The 12,164-nt window shown below is 41.2% G+C and overlaps 1 protein-coding gene and 1 pseudogene across 2 annotated transcripts in view; one reads left to right on the top strand and one right to left on the bottom strand.

Moving 5' to 3' along the window:
* RRAGD (Ras related GTP binding D) overlaps nucleotides 1-12,164 on the bottom strand; it is a 45,517-nt gene that overhangs the window by 13,352 nt on the left and 20,001 nt on the right. For both annotated transcript variants that reach the window (XM_037131230.2, XM_037131227.2), the window contains exons 3-5: nucleotides 8,626-8,825; nucleotides 7,604-7,718; nucleotides 6,798-6,940 (exon numbers count right to left, since the gene is read on the bottom strand). In XM_037131230.2, coding sequence (XP_036987125.1) covers nucleotides 6,798-6,940; nucleotides 7,604-7,718; nucleotides 8,626-8,825 — 458 coding nt within the window. The remainder of the gene's footprint in view (nucleotides 1-6,797; nucleotides 6,941-7,603; nucleotides 7,719-8,625; nucleotides 8,826-12,164) is intronic.
* Nucleotides 7,954-8,054, top strand: LOC119038691 (uncharacterized; annotated as a pseudogene).

The following is a 12,164-nucleotide window of genomic DNA, read 5'->3' as shown; positions in this document are numbered from 1 at the left end:
ACCGTGGCTCCCGAGGGCCTCTTGTTTTCTCCTGACCGAATCACCGGGCTGCCACCAGCACGGTCTGATGAAAGACCAAGAAGGACTGCAGAACTGCCCCAAATTAAAGAAGCCTAAAGACACCTGACAGCAAGTGCCAGACTAGACTGGGTGGAAACCGATATAAAAGACCGAAGTAGTACCACTGGTGAAATGTGAATATGGGCTACATATTAGACAATACAGTAATAGAGCCCCGCTAAACATGTTTACTTGGATAATTAAACTGTGGTCCTGTAAAAGAATGTCCTTGTCTTAAGAGATAGGTGCTCAAACAGCTAGGATCAGAGAACATGTCTGCAACTTCCCAATGGTTCAGCACAAGCGAACAGACAGTACGGAACAGAAGAGAGAGAGAGAGAGCAAACACGGCAAATTGATAGAAATTTGTGAATCCCAATGAAGGGTATCTAGGAATTCACTGTGCTATCCTTGCACATTTTCTGTAGGTTTGAAATATTTTTTTAATTTATTTTTTATTGATTATGCCATTACAGTTGTTCTATTCCCCTTTTCATTCCCCTCCACCCTACCCCCCGTCCCCACCATTACCCCCCCTTTAGTTTATGACCATGTGTCTCAAGTTCTTTAGATTCTATATTTCCCATACTATTCTTGCCCCCCCCATCAATTTTCTATCTACTGTCTATGCAACTTATTCTCTGTACCTTCCCCCCCTTCTCCTCCTCCTCCCACTCCCCTGTTGCTAACCCTCCTTGAGATCTTCATTTCTATGTTTCCACTCCTGATCTAGCTGTCCTTTTAGTTTGCTTTTGTTTTAGGTGTGGTTGTTAATAACTGTGAGTTTGCTGTCCTTTCACTGTTCATGTTTTTTTAACTTATCTTTCTTAGATAAGTCCCTTTAACATTTCATATAAGGGCTTGGTGATGATGAACTCCTTGAATTTGATCTTATCTGAGAAGCACTTTATCTGTCCTTCCATTCTAAATGAAAGTTTTGCTGGATAGAGCAATCTTGGTTGTAGGTCTCTGGATTTCATGACTTGGAATACCTCTTTCCAGCCCCTTCTTGCCTGTAAGGTCTCTTTTGAGAAATCCTAAATAAAATGTTAAATGAATAGATGGGTCTATTTATTTTTTATTGATTTCATTGGGGTGACACAGGTTAATAAAATTACACAGGTTTCAGGGGTACAGTTCTATAACACATCATCTGTATACTGTTTGTGTGTTCATCACCCCAAGTCACGTCTCCTTCCATCTCCACTTATCCTCCCTTTGCTCTCTTCCACCTTCCCCACTCCCCTTTCCTTCTGGTAACCACCATGCTGCTGTCTGTGCCTATGAGGTTTTTTTTTCCTTAATCCCTTCACCTTCTTCACCCAGCCCCTCAATCCCCATCCCCTCTGACAGCCATCAGAATGTTTTCTAGCTGTGAGCCTGTTTCTATTTTGTTTGTTTATCTTATTCTTTCGATTCCACATATGAGTGAAATCATATGGTACTTGCCTTCCTCTGATTGGCTTATTTCACTTGGCCTGCAGACCCAGATGACTTGGCTTTGGATCCCAGCTTCCTGGTACTTACTCACTAGGTAAACTTGGGCAAGTTGAGTAACTTCTGTAAGCCTCAATTTCCCCATCTGCATACTAACAGTAATTACTTCAAAGTGTCCTAATGTAATGAAATAATATATATATGGCACTGAGCACAGTGTTAAGACCACATAAAATGCGTAATGAATATTAATTGCTATTATTATTATTATTATTATTATTACTCTGGCCTTATAGGGAAGGAACAAACTTCCCTCTACTCTCAAGGTTCTTCTGGCTGGTCTGTTAAATAAACATGAGACAGATCAGCAAAGAGAAAATAAGCAAATTTAACACATGCATATAGTATGGGAGCCCTGCGCACCTGAGAGGTCCAGAGACAGAATGGGGTTCTAGCTATATGAGACATCCAAAGCGAGGGATGAGGTTATGCTCCTTGGGGGTGTCAAAGGGTTATTGCAGGCTGATAAAAAGAACAGATAGTTTAACAAATGTTTGTCCAGCCATATAGCTGAGTCAAAAAGGTTACCACTGATAAGCTTTTATTGTATTCGAGGCCCCTAATTCAAGTTCTCCAGATTGTTAAGGGAGGAGCAGAAGTTTCTTTTGAGTGCAAGACTAACGTCTGCCTCTCGCTCTGAATCAATGTGCATGCGCAGAGGCACATCTGGGGGCAATTTGTTCTGAACTCCGCAGCCTTACTTTTGGAACCTGGACCCTCTGAAACACCGGTGCGACCATGGCATTACGTATCCTTTCCTCGTAAGCACAGGAGCCCTTCCCTGTAGCAAGGCTACGTTTTCTGATTTATTTTCACTTCCCAAACTTATAAATGACTGACCAGAAATCTGACTTAATTGGAATTATGCTAAATAAGCCTTATTCATACAGCATAATAATTCAGCTGCTACTAAACCTTACCACCTTTGCAGAGTAAGAGCCCTCACTTACTGAACCTGCACTGTGATGGGCATGGTTCTAAGTTCTTACTATGCGTTATTATGCTGTCTGGCACAGGAAGCCTCTGAGGTAGGGACAGAGGAACTGAGGTTGGGGAAATGAGAGAACTTGGTCAAAGCTGATGATGGGGTCTAGCCAGGACTTTAAACTCATCTGACCAATTTTAGAGCCAATGCTTTTCATCACATAAATATCACAAGGGGATAGGGTGATATAGGGAACCTATCCGTGTGGAATGGCAAATGTAGCCCAGCCCTATTGGAAAGCCCATAGGTGCATGGCGGCACACAGGACGCCAAACCCATGGATGGGTTCTCTCGTGGGAGACCAGGCCTGCATTATACCTAGGCTGCTTTGAGACTTGCTCTTGCTAAAACTCCCTCACCCTGAGTTGAAGCACAAATGCTTACTGCATATCTTTAAAGTAACTTCCTGAAGTCTGTGCTAATTCTCCCAAGGACTGAAGTGTAACCAGACCAATTACTGTTATCATTCCCTTGCATTTGCAACATTTTCCCTTGTTAATCTGTAGGAAGTAATCAGTAACATCCTTTCCTTTGTTATCAGTAAAAGTAATCACCTAAAGTAAACCTGAGCATAATGAATGAGAACATTCTTTGATGTGTGCTGTCAGAAAGCCAATAAAAGCTTGTCTAGTAGTCAAGGGTCGAGGCACTCTCCCCTCTTTGACAGAGTAGCTGTGCTGCCCCTTTTCCTCCACAGGACTTCAGTGGTCCCTGTGAATTTGTCTCATCTCATCCATAACATCATGGACATTGCTGGCCAGAGTCCGTATCAGGGTAACAAACCTATTAAATGAAAATGCCTGAATTGTAGAGTATTTTAAAGGAGATGTAGGCTTTTAGATTTGAGAGTATTTTAAACCAGTATGTGCAGGGCTATTTAAAAGTAAATTGTGGAAGTTAGTTTATTATAAAAGGATTCAACTCACTATATGAGGGGTGACCCAAAAACCCCAAAATTATCTTCTGGAGGGCAGGCCCCTGGTAGTACAGACTTTCCTCACTAGGTTAGTGTTCTAGGAACCCATCTGTATCCATGTACTAGCTGGTGTTGTTGTGAGAGGCTGTGTTAGGTTTCAGTGAATTTTTTTTGAAGACTCAATGTGTTTGCCCATTTCATGATGGGTGATTTATGAGTGTACCTGCCTACACCATACTGAGTGTTCAGCAGTTTTTGACTCAAAACAGTATGACCCCTGTGCCCCACCCTCTCTATTTGCCTGAGGGTAACATTTTGCCAATGTGGAAGAGGTGAAACAAAAAATAGCAGAAGCACTAAAAGGCAACAAAACTGACAAGTTCCAACACTGTTCTGAGCAGTGGGAGAAATGTCTTGATGGGTATATTTTGTCAAATGGACAGTGCTTTGAACGCAACTGAAGTTTAAACATGCAAGAATAAATACACAATTTTTAATAAGTATATTCTGGGGTTCTACCCTGGCTGGTGTGGCTCAATGGATTGAGGTCTGCAAACCAAAGAGTCACTGGTTCGATTTCCAGTCAGGGTACATGCCTGGGTTGTGGGCCAGGGCCCCAGTAGGGGTGTGTAAGAGGCAACCATACATTGATGTTTTTCTCCTTTTTTCTCCCTCTCTCTAAGAATAAATAAATAAAATCTTTAAAAAAAAAACAATTCTGGGTTTTTTGGGGGGTCCCCTTCATTAACCTACCAAAACAGCAAAGAAAAATTTTAAGAAGTGTTAAGTCTTAGCTGTTAAAAGATGTTTTAACAGAATTCTTAACTTCTTTTGTGCTATTTTTAGTTACTGGTTTTCCAGACTGCACTTATCTTGCTTATAAATAATGTTCTGAAAATAAACTGAAACATTTAAAAATTTTAAGCAATGAAGAAAACTGAATTTAAAATTTTCAAGTAAATATAATGCTATGCTATACAGACACTAAGCATTGTTTGTTAACAGTACTTATACAGGAAAATTCTTAAGTGGCAATGTTAAATGGAAAAAGCAGGGTATAAAATTAAATATACAAAGTGACCACATTATCCTAAAAACTACACAGAAATAAGAGTAAAATATATAAAAGTATTAGTGAGTTTGCTACATCATATGATTATGGACTATTATGGACTAATTTTATTTTTTTGTATTTACAAATTTTCTGCAATGAGCATGGATTACATTCATAATTAGAAAACACTAAACACTGAACAAATTGGAAAAACAAAAAAAAGACCAAAAAAATTACAAGTAGATATTGGTGAGGTTTTACACCTGCAACAATTATTTTCTATGAGTCATATTTCCATCTACAAAGCCATAAAAACACATGGGGATAGGATGTATTTGGAAGTGTGTGTTTGTGTATAGCTGCAGGGCTCAGCAGAAGCTCAGCTGAGATTCCTGAGCAGTTGGACTGAGGCACCAGGTCACCTGCTTCTAAACCCTGCTGGTCTCCAGGGAGCTGCTGGGAACTGGCAGCCGGCCTGCTTCCTGGGCTGCCACACACATCGTCAGCCCTCCCCCAACCCTCCCCATGAATTGGGCTGGCTCCTTGCAAACAGTCCGAGGAAACCCCAGGGCCGAGTCCCCGCCCCACTTGTGACCCAGACTGGTTCCCACTGAACCCGGCTGGTTCTCGGGAACATTGTACTCTACCATAGAAACAACCTGCTGGCAGGGCCCCGCTCCCTCCTCCTCCAACCCCTCCCTCCCCGCTCCTTTCAGCTGGGCAGAAGTAACTCTGATTAACGTCATTCATATGAACAACTTTCCACTTACATCTAATTGCCATATGGCACAATAATGATTATGCATATTGTTAAATACATGCAAGATTAATTGTGTTGTTCATTGTACTTGATTAACATAGCAATCTAGACTGTAATCTGGGTACATTCAGATTCATGGCTATTTCAAGGTCACTCACTTACAGTTTAAAAATAACAGATTACTGTAGGGCGATAATCTGAGGAAATAAGGTCTATTTCTAAAGCCAGATGGCATTGTTTACTAATACTACTACTAATACTAATAATAATAATAATAATAATAAATAGCAGCAGCTATATTTACCGGGATTTACCAGTGAAACCCAGGGATATTCCATCCTCACTACAGTGCTGTGCAGTAGCACTTCCCCTTTCTCACCACAGAAGGGGCTGTGTGTGCTGTGTGCCTAACAGTTAACAAAGAGAACCTCAACTGAGTAGGCAAAGGATTTTCAGACACTGCAGGAGAGAAATGGCAAGACTGAGACTCACAAAAAAGGAGGCTACATAAAGCAGGTCACAGTGAGCAAAGAAGATGAACAAAAGCTTAAAGTCATCAATGACTGGATGAGGATATAAATCCAAAGTAAACTGGCAGCAACAACTCGATGTCTTTAATAAGACAAAGTAGTTCACACTCACTCTTTATGATGGCCATTCGCCAAATTTATGGTTATGTGGAACTGTTTCTGTGTCTGGTAACAATCGTTTTCACCCACTCCTTGTTTATTTTATATGATTTTAAGTGTACAAAAAGTTGTTTTTTAAGAATGCAAGTCCATAATAATAAATAGGTAATGTTGTTGGCTTAGTTTTAAAATTCTCTGCCACTTACAATACAGAAAAACCAAAAGTATGTTATTGAACGGATCACTTTGTAAGTTATATAAATGTCTGACCCCTGTGCGGTACATGTGAAATTAATAAAATATTGATATTGAATGTCAACTGTAATTGAATAATAAAAAATAAAAATATATTTTTCAAAACAATCCAGCAGTTATCTCCTGTAACAAAAAACATAATAGAACTACTGTCAATATGAGATACTTATTTAGAGTTCAAGGACCCTGTCAGTCTCTCCCGAGTGTACAAAGACACTGTGACAATGATGGCAGAGCCTCAGCAGGGAAACCCCAGGGACCAGTTAGGCTTAGGTTCAGAGTCTGGTTCCATCCCTCACTCACCGTGTGAGCAAAGATTAGAAATTTAACCAGTGTAAACCTCAGTTTGCCCAGCTTTACAGTGGGGACTGAATAAATAAATAAGGTGGGGACAGTGATTCCTGCCTCATGGATTGGTGGAGAGTTAAATGATAAAATGTGTGCAATGAGATTATTAGCATAATGCCAGGAATTCACTCGATAATTATTTGTTATTTTTATTATTGCATGCTAAATGGTATATTTATAGACCTCAGTCATTTAAAACAAAAGTATTAAAATCAAATAAATAAATGCAAAATATCTCAAAGGTTATGAGAGAAGTATGGCTTGACTGTAGCCTGTAAGAATATTTTACTTACCCATAAATACAAGAGATGTCAATAACCACATCGATCATATCACAGCAGAGTTCATAGGTCTGCATATCTACTGGGGTACTATCAGTGGCAATATAAATTTTACTGACCACATCAAATAGAAATGCCTTTTCAATTCCCGAATTCTAAAACAAAAGGAAGACGGTGACTTAGAGCAGCAGCTGATTTCAGACCAGGTCACAGTTACATAAAACTATATGCCATCTGCTATGTAAAAAACGAACGAGCAAAAATTAAGTTACTAAAGTTTCAGGTTGTTCCATTTGATTACAATTTAAACCTCACTGTCATATACTTCTTTATAATAGACTTGCGTAAGAAATGAAAAGTGGAATTAATTATCACAAATTATTTACTATAAGTAAACAAACTGAGTAGGGACCAAGTAGACACTAGTTTTACTAATTTTACATTAAAAAATTAATTTAAGAATCTAAACAAGCCAATTCCAAATTGTGCAGTGAGAATTAATGTGAGTACAACCAACAGGTCTGCCTCAGTTCTACTCTGCGGAGCTGGTAGTTTATAGGACTCCTTCGGCCAGCTCATCAATCAGGCTCAACAGTATATATCTTATTGCCAAACCCAATGTTATTCTCCCTGCCTCTGGGAAGGCTCTATTAACACTGAATAGCTGCCTAAAACAACCAGGAGGAGCAACCTCCCAAAGTAATACTTCAGTGATCTTGAATGCTGGAAGAGCAAGCAGAAGTAAGACAATTTCCACTCTTGCAATGTTATTCTTAAATTCTGCAAATGACACTCACGGAATAATATTATTTACTTACCGAGATAAAGATGTTTAGCAAATTCTCCAGGGTGGGGAGTTGTGGAATTAGTTTCTGAACCACTTTGCTAAAAGCTTCAAATATTGAATGATCGTATATGCTTGTCAGATAAAAGCTGAAAGAGGAAACAATATTTCATCACGTTTTCCCCTCGATGGAGGAATAGACCGCTCAGGCTCTGTCATAACACCAGTCCCCTGCCTTCTGTGTCTACACCTCTTACACACAGAGTCCAGCCCCCTTCAGAATTGGAAACAGCCTTGGTAAAAACTGAACATGTCTTACTTAATAGGCCACTCCTCCCCACCACCCAGAAAGCAAGAACTGGGCCCGCTCTCACATGCTGACTGGCTGAACTGGAAAGCTTAAAAATGCACGTACGGTACAGAGAACATTGGCATGGCCCCTGAGCAAGGATGACATGCAAATTTGTGAAGAGTTCCATACGTTTAAAAAATGCATAGTATGTGTCCATACCAGCTTCCTTACATTCTCCAAGAGCATGCACACCAGACCATCTGTGCCCACGCCTTGCAGGACAGTGAAGTTACGTTATTCATACCAAAAAACCTCAGTTTGCCATTTTCCAACCTGCAGAATGATTACATAGGTAGCGCCCCACAGAGCGTGGCAGAGAAGAGGTTTTCTTCTGTACTTCTATCTGAATATCTCCAGAGTTGGATACTACTGTGTTTATCAAGAACTGCAAACTTCAGCATCAATTAACTTCCTGGATAATGCTCATGGGTTTTGTGTTAATGTGTTTTTCAAATGGGGGAAGAACCTTAGCATTGACCATTTGTTAAAAATATATATGTATTTAAAACGCCACTGCTTTTCCCAAAGATTAGAATTAGCACATGGAAAGCTTGCTTTTCCCAAAGATTATCCCAATGTCCACAGCACAAAATGGGGTAAACAGGTAAATTCCTGCCCACGCCCACCCACTTCTGGTGACTCTGGACCCCAAATCGGCTTTTCTCCGTTCATCACTGTGATCCCAGAGGGGGTTCTTTTCTCACCTGAGGTGAATTTTTTCCAACCCAGCATCTGCAAGGTCATCGTTCGCCCTCTGATGAATATCTCTTTGGGTTTCAATTTTGTGGTCATCTGACAGACCATCCACTTTATGAATGAAGACCTCGAAGTTGATGTCGGTGTTCACCTTGTAGGCCCTGGTCACTGTGAGGTGCAGCCGGGCCAGGGCCTCCATGTAATCGTCCTGGGAACAAGGGGGACACTCCCGTTAGGGCAGGCTGCTCTGCCTTCTAAACCCTTCTGAGTCGCCTTTCACACACATTTCCCCCCCAGCTTTATTTTGTTTTTAAAGATGTTATTTACTTTTAGAGAGAGGGGAAGGGAGGAAGAGAGGGAGAGAAACATCGATGTGCAAGAGAAACCTCAACTGGTAGAGTCTCGCTCGCCCCCAACCAGGGGCGTGGCCTGCACCCCAGGCTTGTGCCCTGACAGAGAATCAAACCCACGGACTCTCAGTTCTTAGGGCGGCACCCAACCCACTGAGCCACACCAGCCAGGGCTTCCCCGGCCTTCCTGAGGCATGCTTAGTGAAGAAACATAGTGTACACTTAAAGTGCACAACGTGATGTTTTGATACACGTATTTGTTGTGAAATGACCCCCCATCAAGCTGACTGAAGTTTCCAGCACCTTGCCTCACAGCTAACCACGTCTGTCCTTCCCACATTCATTCTTAATTTAGAAACCATCCGGGTACAACCTCCAAAAATATTTGGCAAAAGCCCAATAAAAGCTGGTTTCATAGAATTCAAGACTGAAAACTTAAGTTTTATTAACAAAAGATAAAAAGAAAAGGCCAGGAGTGCACAGCTGTAGGCAGTTACAACCAGCTTGGTAACAATCGCAAAGATCAGAGTTGCAATTTTGTGAACTGAAAATTCACAAGGGTCACCCTAGGACCTCCCTGGGAACACAGTTCCTCCCAGATGTGTGAGTCTCTTGGTAAACTGTAACAAACAATGAGAGATGAAAATATGGTTTGGGTCACTGGGAGGATGGGGACAGAGCCGGGAGGAAAAAACTTTTAGGAACCACTGGTGTCCAGCAGCCAAACTGGGCCCATGCCGCGGCTTGTAAGTAAAGTTTCACTGGAGCACAGCCACTGTCGTTTGTTTACAAAGTATCTGTGACTGCTTCCATGCTCTGATGGCAGCTGAGTCGTTTTCCTCTGTGGAAACTCCTCAGAGATAGTATAGCCTGCAAAGCCTAAAATATTTACCATGTGGCCCTTGACAGAAAAGATTGCTGACCCGTGGTCTACAATCATGGACTCAAATAATACAATACTATTTTTCTTCTCCCTAAAGATGACTCCTATGTAATAATATAATGAACACCTGTACATGTGTCCCTCTGCTTAAGAATCAAACATCAGCCCTCACCAAGTAGCTCAGTCGGTTGGAACATCATCCTGATACTCCAAGGTTGTGGGTTTGATCTCCGGTCAGGACACATACAAGAATTAATCCATGAATGCATGGATAAGTGGAAAAACAAATAGATGTTTCTCTCTCCCCCCTACTCAATAAAAACTTTTAAAAAGCCCTGACTGGTGTAGCTCAGTGGATTGAGCACGGGCTGCGAACCAAAGGGTTACCAGTTCGATTCCCAGTCAGGGCATATACCTGGGTTGCGGGCCAGGTCCCCAGTGGGGACCATGTGAGAGGCAACCACACATTGATGTTTCTCTTTCTCCTTCCCTTCCCCTCTCTCTAAAAATAAATAAAATCTTTAAAAAAAACTTTAAAAAAGAAAGAAAGAAACCGTCCAGACACTGAAGCCCTGTGGTTTTCTCCCCCTTCTCCCAGCCCACCTGATCGCTCTACCTCCATCCTCCAGAGGTGGCGCTGTACCAAGTTCAGTGTTCTCACTCATCTCTTCATACATACTACAAACATAACTCCTTACACGACATACAGAATTCATTAACATTGTTCTAAAATTTACAAAATATCAAGTTACACATATGTTTCGATTTGCCTTTTTCACTCAAAATTATGTCCGTGACATTCACCTATAGTGAAGTGCATAACTCCTTTTAACAGCTCTATAAAACCTCGTTATATGGATGGTCTACAGTTTATCACTGTTGATACCTGTTGAGGGACTTTCAGAATGTTTCCCCAGACAATGACAACGGGCAGTCTCCCACACGCGTCTCTGTGAGTGTTTGCAAGGTGTGGGACACTGACCCGCTGGGCCACAGGAATGAACTCCCTGAGTCTGAGCAGATAATGTGTAAGAGCACCGGTGCCCCGGGCACCCACCCACACTCCGTGTCGTCAGAGCTCTTAATTATTGCCAATCTGAAGGCGTGAAAAACGTCTTATTTCTATAGCAATAAAAGGAAAGGGATCCAGGACAGAATTCAAAGGGCTTCCACCTCCTATTTTGATTCCAAACACAGACAGATATAGAAAGCCAATAAAGCAGGGGATGCTTCTGGCATTCTTCCATTCCCCAAACTAAATTAGTAAAATGATCCCGAGTCTCTATATAAATCAAAATATTAAAGACACTAATAAGAAACTATGAAGACAGACAAAGAGCAAATGGAGTCTTTCTCATCCTCATACTCTAAAGAGTTGCTTTAAATAAAAGAAAGTTTTGGACACTGGGCTAGCAGACTTAAGCATATTGGAAAAACTCTAGATGAATAATCTACAGCACTTCTTGAATAAACAAAGGTGTCTCAACTAAAAGCTAAAGCTGTCACTGAATGGTTCCACATATATGAAATTCTAGAAAAGGCAAACCAATCCATGGTGATAGGAAGCCTGTCAGCGGTTGTCTGGGGCTGGGGCTTGGGGACTATCTGTCTGAGGAAGGAGAAAAAGGAATCTTTTGGGGATGGCAGAAATGCAATACATTTTGATTGTGAGATAGTTACAAGGTGTACACACTTGTCAAACTCACTGAAATATTCACTTAAAATGAGGCCATTTTATTGTATGTATATTAACCTCAAAAAAGTGTTATTGCTTATGACTTTGAGATAAGCAGAGAGGGAGTTAAAGGGACATGCCTGTGAGCAAAACCAGACAATGTCAAGAGAGCACCACTGTTTCAAAGGATTAGAAATGGCTCTCTAACCTCCCTGCCAAGCACACAAAATGGTCTGACTACCAACTAACTGATGACATAGTATGTTAGCTACAGGATTAGAAACGACATAAAAAAGGAAAAATACTTGGTTTATTAGAGCAGAGGGATTGTGGATGAGTTTTCCTACTGTGTTTGTTATTATCATCTATGACAAGTAAAAATAAAGAAAAAATATACTGCCTAGTTTCAATCCAAAATTAGATCTAGGAATTACAGACACGCGGGTCCCTAAGCCTGTGTGGAACGGCTGCGGGGCCGCAGGGGCCTGGAGCCCTGGTGCCGCGGGCTCTGCTGGGGGCTGGTGGCGTCACACCGTCAGGTCGTGGGAAGGGACTCTCGCTGCTCTCTTTCTTTTATTTTATTGGGTTGGCCAAAGAGTCTGTACTTTTTTTTCCGTATAATAAAAAACACATTTTTCA

Source organism: Artibeus jamaicensis, unplaced genomic scaffold (genome assembly GCF_021234435.1).
Source record: "Artibeus jamaicensis isolate MK-2021 breed Jamaican fruit bat unplaced genomic scaffold, CSHL_Jam_final contig_387, whole genome shotgun sequence".
NCBI lineage: Eukaryota > Metazoa > Chordata > Mammalia > Chiroptera > Phyllostomidae > Artibeus > Artibeus jamaicensis.
Note: the sequence above shows the minus strand (reverse complement) of the source record. Positions and strands in the feature narration are given on the sequence as shown.